The sequence below is a fragment of the Myodes glareolus genome, chromosome 24, assembly GCF_982192425.1.
Source record: "Myodes glareolus chromosome 24, mMyoGla1.1, whole genome shotgun sequence".
In the NCBI taxonomy this organism is placed as follows: domain Eukaryota; kingdom Metazoa; phylum Chordata; class Mammalia; order Rodentia; family Cricetidae; genus Myodes; species Myodes glareolus.
In genome coordinates, this window is record NC_142049.1 from 15,005,997 (window position 1) to 15,017,577 (window position 11,581).

At 45.2% G+C, this 11,581-nt stretch overlaps 2 protein-coding genes across 5 annotated transcripts in view; both read left to right on the plus strand.

The window, feature by feature from the left end:
- The window catches only part of Btbd1 (BTB domain containing 1), a 31,877-nt gene extending 29,941 nt beyond the window's left edge, over positions 1-1,936 (plus strand). The window contains exon 8 of the mRNA XM_085683054.2: positions 204-1,936. Coding sequence (XP_085539180.1) covers positions 204-362 — 159 coding nt within the window. The 3' untranslated portion in view covers positions 363-1,936. The remainder of the gene's footprint in view (positions 1-203) is intronic.
- Positions 1,937-4,045: 2,109 nt separating this feature from the next.
- On the plus strand, positions 4,046-11,337 carry C24H15orf40 (chromosome 24 C15orf40 homolog). 4 transcript variants are annotated; one of them, XM_087901398.1, is made up of 5 exons: positions 4,049-4,280; positions 5,308-5,434; positions 7,484-7,611; positions 9,728-9,835; positions 10,183-11,337. In XM_087901398.1, the coding sequence occupies exons 1-4, from the start codon at positions 4,110-4,112 to the stop codon at positions 9,821-9,823; spliced, it is 522 nt and encodes a 173-aa protein (XP_087757524.1). In that variant the 5' UTR covers positions 4,049-4,109; the 3' UTR covers positions 9,824-9,835; positions 10,183-11,337. The 4 variants fall into 4 exon arrangements, with proteins under 4 accessions (XP_085539183.1, XP_087757524.1, XP_087757525.1 ...); XM_087901399.1 differs by having other exon boundaries at positions 10,320-11,337; XM_048435284.3 differs by having other exon boundaries at positions 9,728-9,825; positions 10,320-11,337.
- Positions 11,338-11,581: the final 244 nt, after the last annotated feature.

An 11,581-nucleotide genomic window follows, 5' to 3' on the forward strand; every position in this document is an offset into this window, starting at 1 on the left:
AAGTACTGTTCCCTTAAGACTAAGACTTTCCACAGTTGTTAATGGTCTAACTCTTTATTGGTGTTTTTAAATTGTTTTTAAGCAAAAACTCCATATTTCATTGAAGGACTGAATGAAATTTTATATGGAGTCTGTAATGACTAGGGCAGAACACAGCGAGCACTTCCTAGACGACAGTCACTAAACCATCGCTTCTCGTTTAGGGTCCAGATTCTCACTATGGCACAAAAGGACTGAAGAAAGTGGTCCACGAGACCCCTGCTGCAAGCAAGACTGTTTTTTTATTTTTCAGCTCCCCTGGCAATAATAATGGCACTTCAATAGAAGATGGACAAATACCAGAAATAATATTTTATACATAATCTAGTGTTAATGACCATTCAGTCTAATCACAAAGCATAAACAACTGGCCACAAATAGTTGAGTGTCATGAGTATTTATAATTATAGAGTAAGAAACATTTTAGTTTCTTAGAGGAAGTAAAAAAGTTTATTTAAGTCTCTGCATGATTCAAAGGCAGATTTTCCATTTTCTTCTAACCCTCGGGGCAAAGAGAACCAGGTTTGTGTGAAAAGCGCAGTCTTTCCGCTTCGTCTTGTGTGATTCATAGCTCCACTGACTCGTGATCTTTCAGTAGTTTGGGAACTGAAAGATTTTTGTCTTATGTAGCAGATGTGGGTGTTTTCGCTTTTTTAAAAGCTTTTGTTTATACTATTTTGAAAGTTAGGTGAAATGGGTCAGTATTCTTACAGAATTCTTTTTAACTCAAATAACTAATTTTAGAAAATTAAGAAAGCTGACTTTATATTTGGGATTTTGAAATATCGAGTTGTTAGCATTTGGAATAATGCTAAAAGTAAGACTAAAAAACACCCAAGAAAACTTTCAGTGTATTTATAGAAAGGTATTTTGTAATAGTATAGTAGTGTATTGCATAGTACTATTTAAAACTGTAAGTGGAGCTTGTATACAGTGACAATAATTGTTACAAACAGATCACAGGGATGATCTAAGTGGATTCTTTGTCACGTCCATCCTGCTCTGCCTGTCACGGGGCTGCCAGTGAATCCTAGATGACTGAGATAAGATGGAGTGCCAATAGATAGCACCCTCGCACAGCGAGAACGGGGTGGGTAGAGCGCTAAGCCCCTCACAGCTGCTTTGACACCATGAAGCTGTCCAGCCAGTCACTCCTGCTGAAAAGGAAGGAGGCTTTTTGTCAGCTACATAGTTCTAGCCAAGGAGCAACATGCTTGATAATTGTGACCTCTTAATGTGGCTGGCGCGTCTATAATAAGAGTGGGTCAGAAGGATATCTGGCAGAGTGACATTTCTACATTTTTATAAAGCAGATTTTTAAAATACAAGTGAGATAACATTTTCTCCTTGAAAATGATTATCTTACAAAAAATTAACCTTGTGTAAATTAAGCTTAAGGTGTATCAGTCTATCAATAGTTGTGGAAAATTGTTAAAAATAAAAATTCTTCTAAGTATCAACTTAAGAATTTTTTTCTAAGTAGGATATAAAAGATCTCATCAAAAGTAATATTTTGTATTTTCAAGAGGGCAGGGAGATGATGTGCTGGTGGCCAGGGCCTCTTGGAGTTGCTGAAGAAGAGGCACTGTTTTCTGTTTGCCCTGGTACCGTGCTCTCATGTTACCAGCCTCAGTTAGCTGGAATACCCATGGAATGTGTACTTCTGCTTAACCGAAGTTTAGCAAAGACTAGTGGTCGTGGGGAGTACTTCTTCCTTATCAAGCGTTGCACACAGAGGTAGCTAGTGCTTCTGACTCTGGGGCACTCACGTGCCTTGCTTCTTATGAACAACTGTAAAGGGATGTGGCTGATGGAAGCTACAAGAAACAGAACCACTCACTGACATTGGGACATCACCTGGAATCTTTAAAATAAATTTATCCTTTTTGTTTACCTATCTTTTGTCATGTGTCTTTTTCTCTAAAAGTTGAATGTGAGACACTTTGGAACAAAGGTTCTAGTTAATTAAAGTTTAGCTCTTGAGCACTTCTAATTTTAACCAGTACTTACAGAATGGGGCGGGGGACAGTTCAGAGGTACAGCAAGTGCCTAATGTGGTTTGAGTGAAGGACCCAATAGGCTCATGGAGAGTGGCCCTACTAGAGTGAGTATTGATATTTTTCTGTCAGCTTAGCAGCTGCGAAGAATCTACTGATAGTTTAATTCTTCTCTGTGGCCCCGCAGCCCTGCAGTCAATGCCCCCTGGCCCCTGGCTGTAGCCTGTAGGGCCTTCCAATCCCGTGGCCCAGGCTCTGCCATGGCCACAGTATGTAAGTTTAAACTAAGTCTTGATTGTTCTAGTTACCAACAGTGACTTAGAAGTCGGATGTGGGGGTGAAAAACTGCTAGATTGGAGAAGCTAACTGTTAAGTGTCTAGGGGATTTCATGATTTCCTGAACTTTGGTTCCATTTTCTGCCTCAATTTAATTTATTTAAAAAGAAATAGATGCGGTGTGGCTAAATACATGGATCCCTGCCTGAGCCTTCAATCTTGCTGTCCCTAGCCTTTAATGAGCTTTCCTCTCATGAGCACATCACACACACCCTTGTCCTATGGGACTGCTGTGTCTGTGAGGTGAACTGAGATGCCCCATTCTGAGTACAGCCTTCCATGGCTGTGTTCAGCACTCATGCTCCATCCTACCTGTTACTGCATCTGAGCACTGCAGCCCTTTGACCCTCTTGACTTCCCTACACAGACATTTGGTCTTTACTCACTTTAGTGACCCGATCAATATACACCCAGATCAACATGACTGCCTGAATTAAAGGTTGGCGTCTTAGCTGCTGAGGCCAGGCATTCAAAGTCCTGTCATTTGGGATATAGCTCAGTGGCAGAACATGTATCCAACATGAGAAATAAATGATGTAAGTGCACATTGGGGTTTTGATTTCCTCTGGCTTCAGCCTGATGAGATTGCCGGTGCCACTGGGTGAGTTTCCATAGACAGCGCTGCCGTTTTCCAAACTGTTATAGCTATTCCTCACTGCTTACCTTCAGCACCTCCCCACCCCTGGCTGGTGAAACTCCAGGTCCTTTGTCTGAACCCTCCCTCTTTTAGCTCATTCCTGTGCTTTCAAAAGTAAAAGTCCCTCTCAAGCCACTCCAGATTCCTGTTACTTCGCAAAGGGTGAAGTCTTACCTACACATTTCTGTTTATCCGCTAAAACTGCCCCACCTGGATCACCAATACCACTAACTTTTAACCTGTCAACACCTGGTCATTTCAGTTTTTGTGACAATTGTCAGTTGACCACTCCCCTTCGCTGCCATACCACCTCTGGCTAGTGTTTAGCTGTGGCTTGTCTCCCTGACCCTTTTGCTCTGTTGGACCTGCCTGACAGCTCTGCACATTGGGAATGTGATGATGATCCATTTCCTTCTGACCATCTGTTCCCTAACACCCGCACAGGACTCTGATGCTTCAGTAAGGCACAGGTAGCTCCTTAACTATTCCACTTGGATATCCCCAACCATTTCAAACTTACTGTACCCTAAAACCTCACCTCAAACTGCCAATTCTGTTCACTAGCCCCAGACTTGGGCATCTTCGGTCTTAGTTGCTACATGTGATCTTTCTTCCATCTCTGACTATTTAGGACCCAAAGACCCTCAAATGGTTATACACTGTCTCCCATTTAGGTGGCAGATACCTTCCTACCTCTGGGCGTATCTTGTCCATACATTCTACCCTAACTAAGCAAGGCCAGTGCCTGACTTCAGCAGTCGTGTTGACTGGTCTCGGCTCCACTCTCGCGAGCCGTCGTATTCCATTTCCCATTGTAAATCCCCTCCTTTCGCACTGCTGTGCGAATGGCCACGATGTCGCGTGGGGAAGACTAGCGCTGAGGCTGGCTGCTCTTGTCACCAACTTCTAAGGACAAAGATGGCTCTCCACGTGATCACACCCCTGGCAGGCAGGTTCCAAAAGAACGAAACCCGGGCGCAAGGTGTCGCTCTCAGATGAGGGCAGGGTGTGCACGCTGCTTCCGCCCGCGACGTGCGCAGGCGCAGAGGACTCTTCCGCCGCTCCGCTCGGTGGCTCTCCGCGGCGCCGGCGGGCTTGGGATGCTGCAGCTGGCGGTGGGTCGCGGCGCCTCGGCTCCCGCTAGACTCCTGTCTGGTTCCACGATGCCTAAGAAAGCCGGCGCGACGAGCAAGGCCAGTGGCAAGTCCCGTGGTGTGCAGAGGGTGGGCCACGGGGCTACACCCGCAGGGACTAGAAGCGGCGCCTGGCAGGTGGGAGACCTCCCGACACCTTGTCACTCGGGTCCAGGTCTGAGCCTTCTGGACCGCACATTAGCCCGCCTGAGGACCCCTGGCCACGCTCCCGCACTTCGACGGTTGCACTTCCCGGCAGACTGCGTTTTGCCTCCCTATGGTCGAGGAGGCGGCATCCCCTCCTCTGACATCTTCCTTCCTCAACTCCAACTCCTTTCTAGGACCCAGCTCAGGCACTGCCACCTGCTGGCCCCTTCCCCAGCTCCCCAGCTCCCCAGCTCCCCAACTCCCCAGCTCCCCAGCCCTGGGTGCCTTTCTCCATGCAGAAATGTACTGTGTATGTGTACTTCATTGGTTCAGTTAGCACAATTATGTGCTTTATTATGGTTCTCTCGCGCTGTGGTCCCAGCTCCTCTAGGTCAAGGGAGTATCTCTTCATACCCACTGTCTGCATACTGCCATGGAATTTATGAATAAAATGTTCTTACCGTGGCGTGTAAGTGCCAGTCATTATTCTTTCTGCAGCCCACCCCTCACCCTCTCACCCACTCCGAGCTTTAGGGTGCATTGGATATAAATATGACTAGTAAATGGCTCTACTTGCGAGGAATAGGAACTATACAGCAGCCTATAGTAACAAGCTCTAAGGTAGCCAGAATGAGATCCGAGCAGGGCGCGCGCATGCGCACGTACACACACACACACACACACACACACACACACACTTTCAGCTTTAGGCTACACCAAGTAAATGGTAAGTAATAGGCTCTACTTGAGGAGAAACTGAATTAGTTGAAACTAACAAGAGAAAGCAGCATAAAGGTGTGGAGGCCAGAGTCAGGCCTTCCCAGGCCGTATAAACACTGTGGGCTGGTGGTAGGCTGACAGGGACCCTGAGGGACGCTGGGAACGCTCCCGGAACGCTCCCAGGCGGCCGGCTGATAGATGGGAAGCCCGGTTTAGTGAAGGTGAGGGGCAGTAATGGGTCAAGATAAAAGTGCGTTGAAATGTCTTGTAACCTGTAAACTTGTGTGTGTCATTTCAGGGTAAAAACCAAACCAAGGAACCAGAGACACCACTTCCTCCTGCAGGGCCTGTGGCAACCGACCCTAAAGGCTGTGTCACCATTGCTATCCATGCCAAACCCGGCTCTAAGCAAAATGCTGTGACAGGTACATCTGAGCACCGATGGGATTCATGTGTGGGCCAGGCTGTCACTTCACCTTCTCTCTGCCTCGCTAGCTGGTAGCCTAGCCTGTGGCTAGAAATGGTATTTTTAGATATGCTTTAGAGCTTCTCTATTTAAAACCCTATTTTGTCACGCAGAGGTATTTGAAACAGATGTGCAATAGTTAATACCAAGTTAAATGGAAGCCATTGTATCTCTTCCTTTTTAAAAAAGTGCTTTGGAGATGGCCTTGTTATATCGTGTACCAGTAAGTCACGGATATTTAGAAACTGAGGCAGGGGGATCTTGAGTTTGAGGTCTGTCAGTACAAAGAAGACCCTGTCTCTAAACAACAAAGCATTTGGGAGGCACACATAAGCAAACAGATGTGTAGCCTGGACACTGACAGAGAGGAGCGATGCCTTGGTATAGCGTTAATGATTATTAACGTGAAAAGTGAGAGACAGCCTGAGCTCTGAGACCCCTGACTGATTCCTATGCAAAGTTAGTTTGAACTGAATTATCTTGAGAAATATTTATTTTCAAGATAAAGCTTTGTATACCAAATTATTTTTTATATTTTGAAAATACTACACGAAGGGGCTGAAGAGGTGGCTCAGAGGTTAAGAACACTGGCTGCTCTTCCCGAGGTCCTTCCCAGCAACCGCGTGGTAGCTCACAACCATCTGTAATGAGATCTGGTGCCCTTTTCTGACCTGCAGGCAGACATGCAGGCAGAATACTATACATAATAAATAAAATCTTAAAAAAGAAAATAAAATACTACACCAAAACCAAAGCGCTAGATAGGCCTGGTTTGTGCTAATGCCCTTGTTATCTTGTATCTGTTACCCATACTTTGGCCAGTTTTTTTTCCTTCCTTCCTTCCTTCCTTCCTTCCTTCCTTCCTTCCTTCCTTCCTTCCTTCCTTCCTTCTTCCCCCCTCTCTCCCTCTCCTCCTCCTCCTTCTTCCTTTCTCTCTCTCTCTCTCTCTCTCTCTCTCTCTCTCTCTCTCTCTCTCTCTCTTTCATTGCTATGTAGCCTGTGCTAGGTTCAAACTTACCTTCTGCCTCAACCTCGCAAGGATTATAGGTTTGTGCCCCAAGCCCAACTTTTTGGTCAGTATTTCCTAAGCCAAATCTAATATGGAATCAACTGTAAGATACACGAGTGTATATGTACATTCCAAAAACTCAGATCAACTAAACTCTTCTATCTCCTATAAGACATGGTTTGTTTCAAAGATGCTAGGATGAAAAACTGAGCATCCGAGAGATAATGGAAGAGCCACTTTACTGTCTCGTTCTTGTGGCATATATAGACGTGCTGTTACCCGGGGTGCAAGTGTACAGACATGGCCGAGTGGCCCCAGGTGCAGGACCAGCTTGAGCTCGTTTGCAGGCTGCTTTGAGTCAGAGCTTTCTTCCCCAAGAACTGGGAAGTGCTCCAGGGCGCGTACTTGACTTCAGTTGCCTCACCTGTAAAATGGGGATAAAATGGCACCAAGTTATGGGGAAGCCCTTTGGAAAAGCTTGTATGCTCTTCAAGGTAATTGTGAGATAAATGCTAAGTGCCTGGCATGTTGGAGGCATTTAAAACACATATCACAAAAGAGAGGAACCTGGCCTAGTGCTGGGCTTTTCCTGATGTGACACCCTGAACCCTGTGCAGTCTAGGGTGCCGCTTCATCCCTGCACTCCCTCAGTGACGTTGAAGCTGAAGGCCAGCCCAACTCCCTTCCTGGAGCTCTTGCCGTTCAGAGGCAATTTCTAGGTGCCTAAATCCAGGGTGCTCTCTAGGACTCTGGCCCTGTCCAGTTAGGGTGTTCTCTTTTGTGGGTGTGTACTCTGTAACTGTAGGGACCTGTTTATCCGGTTCCCTGAAGTATCGTTTAAACGTTCAGTCCAGTCCTTGTTTGTGCGCAGGAGACTGGACCTAGCTCAGCAGTTATCAACCAAAAGCCTCTGTCGGGTAAATCAAACTGTTGGGCAGTTCCTGGCTCCCTGGAGGAAAAGATCCCCTTAAGAGTGAAGTTTATGCCATGTTTTTCCAGATCTGACCACTGAGGCTGTTGGCGTGGCAATCGCAGCCCCTCCATCCGAGGGAGAAGCGAATGCGGAGCTCTGTCGGTATCTGTCCAAGGTCTTGGAGCTCAGGAAGAGTGACGTGGTTCTGGATAAGGTAGGGCTCTCCCTTCTAAATTATTGCATATGGACCATAGTTCATACGTCCTATAATTTTTGTGAAGCCAGTTTTTAAAATAGTTTTATGTGTATGGCTGTTTTGACTGCATGTATGTCTGTGTACCACATGTATCCCTGGTGCCCTCAGAGCCCAGAGGAGTGTGTCAGGTCCCCTAGGACTGAAGTTACAGATGGCTGTGGGCCACCATGTGGGTGTTGGGAGTCAAACCTGGGTCCTCTGGAAGAACAGCCAGTGTTCTTAGCCACTGAGCCATCTCTCCAGTCTTGTAAGGCCAGTTTTAAAAACTCATATTCTTTTAAATACAAAATTCTGTAGCTTCATAGTCTCTTTCAGCCACACTGCCACTGTTTTATTGAGATGGGCCCTATCTACTTATAGTCCTTTGTTTTGCTCATTTACAGTGTTTTTCTCCTTTCTAAATGCATAACTTGGCCAGGTAGTGTTGGTGCACACCTTTAATCCCAGCACTCAGGAGGCAGAGGCAGGCGGATCTCTGTGAGTTCGAAGCCAGCCTGGTCTACAAGAGCTAGTTCCAGGACAGGCTCCAAAGCTACAGAGAATCCCTGTCTCGAAAAAACAAAAACAACAACAACAAAAAAATTACATAACTTACTTATTGTCAGATTAATCTTGCTCACTTCCTTCAAGACATCACCATATGGAAATACCGAAAAATGGTCTCTGTTTGTCATCTCCATTAAGAAGTTCACCAAGTAATTATGACCCCACGCTGGCTATGCTCGTTAGGGGATACCCTTGTGAAGATTAGTTTATATGACGTTAATACCTTGGTTTTACTTCCGAATCTTCAGAGAATGATTTTTAGGAGCAGGCCCGTGGTGTCTCTGTGGTCGTGCTGAAACAGAGTCTGTCTGCAAGAGAGCAGGCCAAGTTCATGTCTTAAAGTTCTCCATGCTGTATGCCCCCTGCAGTTCATATCTGGGTGCCATTTAAAGTCACTGATTAATAATCAATGACAATTAATAATTGATTAATAATCTGTACCTAAAAGTCCTCTTAACAGGCCACTTCCTTTACCTCTCCCAACCTGTGGCAGATAATGTCTGACATTGGCAGTACTTCAGGTCTGACAGTAGCCTAAAGGCACACTTCCACTCTCTGTGTACACACAGTCCATCCAGATAAATTCCCGCTCAAATTCTGTTCTATAAAAGGCATGTTTCAAGTAAATCTTTTTAAGAGTTGTTTTAGATGATTGTGAAATCGTAGTACTTAGATGTATGGTTGCTTTTTGTTTGAAATTTTCAGAAATGTGTAACAGTTTAGAAAAAAGCAATTTGTTTAAATTTAGGTGTTATAAAAAGTTTATATTAAATTGTCATACTTAATATTTTGAAATTATTTTCCTTTGTAATTCAAACAAATTACTTGAAACTTTCGAATACTGGCCAGGCGTAGTGGGATGTACCTGTAATCCCAGCCCCTGAGAGAGGCAGACAGGATTGGGGTCAGGTTCATCCTTGACTATATATTGAGTTATTACTAATCTGATATGTGATACCCTGTCTTGAGAAAAAAAAAAGAAGAAATTAGAATATTGTAAACCATTCATCTTGAAATTTTAATGCCAAACTTTTATTATAAAAATTGAAGTAGAAAGCCAAGAAACCCTGGAGAGTCATACAAATTTGTTTTAAGGTACAAGTGTCCAGGAGAGAGTGTGCCCAGATGTCTTAGGGTCTCTATTGCTGTGAAGAGACGCCATGGCCAGGGCAACTCTTCCAGAGGAGGAAATCATTTCATTGAGTTAGTGACTTACAGTTTCAGAGATTTTAGTCCATTATCATCGTGATGGGGAGCATGGCAGCATTCGGGGAGACATGATGCTGACTACGCCTTGATCAGAAAGTGACAGGAAGTGGACTGAGTGTCACACTAAGTGAAACTTGAGCAAAAGAGACCTCAAAGTCCACTTCCTCCAAGGACACACCTAATAGTGTCACTCCCTCTGGGGGCTATTGGGGTGAGGGGCCATCCTTGACACCCCGTGAAGACCTGCTACAGGGGGACAGAGGTCTGTTGCTCCTGCAAGTATTAGGATGCTAAGTGTGTCTTTTTCCTTCTGGTTCAGGGTGGTAAATCTCGGGAAAAGGTGGTGAAGCTCTTGGCCTCTACGACTCCAGAAGAGATCTTGGAGAAACTGAAAAAGGAAGCTGAAAAAAAATAAAGGCAAGAAATGGTACGTTCGTTCTTGAGGAATTTCAATAACAGCACAGAGGTGGCTAAATAAGAAAACATGTATGTGTCCAAACATAGGGAGTGGAATACACACACACATCTGCACACACACACGCACACACACACATGTGCACACACACACACACACAAATCAGATTAAAATAAAAGTAGAAAATGTAAGTCTCTACATTAAATATAGGCTCTAAAACCCCTCACTGTATGAGCCGAAGAGATGCCTCAGTAGTTACGAGCACTTGGTGCTCTTCCAGGAGTCCTGGGCTTGCCCTCCCCCCCCCCCCCCCCCGCACCAACATCAGAGGACTCACCCTGAAACTCCTGAAACTCCAGTTCCAGGCTGTCCCGACATCCTTTTCTGACCTCCGAGGGCACTTGCAGGCATGTGGTTCCCGTGTGTGCCCACCAGGCATACACATACACAAACAGCCTGGAATATGTTACTCTAATTTCATGGCTTCACGGGACAGCTGGACAAGCCAATCAGGACGACCGACCCCACCCTCTGCTGGACACGGTGGTGCCTCTGATCTGCAGACATCAGGAGACAGTTGAAGATCACCGCGTGCAAGACGACAGCGGGAACCTAGCTCCCCTGACTTCCAGCGGCGCCTTGAGCCTCACATCACCACGGTGTTTGTAGATTCTGGGGGTTCCTAATTCTGTTTACAAGTGAAAACCATTTCATGCTGCTTTATAATCTACCTTCTATTTTAAGATGTTTTACTTAAATGCCAAAATGTTTTTTATATCTTTTAAAAATTGTATGGAACATTTTGTGGAAAAGTAAATAATCGTAGACCTGTAACGTAATGTCAGTTTTGAAAACCTTGTAAATCTTCAAATCGAGTTCTTAGGAATCTCTAAAGATCTTAAAAGAGTAAAGAAGTGGCGGGGCGATGGCTCGCGGTTAAGAAGCTTGCTGCTCTTGGAGAGGACTTGAGTTCACTTCCCAACAATCCAACGTGGGATGCCTCACAACTGCTGGTAACTCCAATTTCAAGGGATCCAGTGCCCCTGATGTGGGGGCACCTACACTCCTATGTACACACATACACAGAGACAGACAGACAGATACATACGTATAAATTAAAAATTAAAAAAAAAAAAAGTCTTTTAAAAAGAGGAGGAGAAAGATTACCTGGAAGTCCTTTCCATTTTAAAGCCCACCAGAGATCACATCCGTGAGCTGGGTTGTAGCTCAGTTGGTAGTGCGTCCTGCTTTGCACAGAGCCTTGGGTTCAATCCCCAGCCCTGCATAAACTGGTGTGGTGGTTCACACCTGTAATCCTAGCACTCTGGACATGAGGGCAGGGGGTGATAAGTTCGCGATGATTCTTTCCATAATAGAGTTCCAGGTCAGCCTGGGATACGTGAGCCTGTGTCCCTAGATCTGTATAGATAGCGTGTATCTCTCTCAATAACACATGTTGTCTATGTCTCTATGTAGCTAAGATGATAATAAATACGTTTTACATGTCTTACCTACATTATAGTACTCTAGATTGTTGTGGTTCATTTTGTTCTTTGAGACAGGGTCTCACTAAGTCAACACGCAGCTCCCACTGCCCTAGCCTCCCACATGCCGGGTTATACACAGACACGCACAATGCTCCCAGCCAAGTTAGACTCATCTAGTTAATAACATAACTGCTGATTTGTAGTGTGTGCTTTGCCAGTAAGTACATGAGAAAATGTACTGATGACCTGATCATTAAAAACCAAGTCCACA

Coding starts and splice junctions, on each gene's coding strand:
- C24H15orf40 (XM_087901398.1), top strand. CDS start 4,110: ATGCTGCAGCTGGCGGTGGGTCGCGGCGCCTCGGCTCCCGCTAGACTC. Junction 4,281..5,307: donor CTAGAAGCGGCGCCTGGCAG/GTGGGAGACCTC, acceptor GTGTCATTTCAG/GGTAAAAACCAAACCAAGGA. Junction 7,612..9,727: donor GTGACGTGGTTCTGGATAAG/GTAGGGCTCTCC, acceptor CTTCTGGTTCAG/GGTGGTAAATCTCGGGAAAA.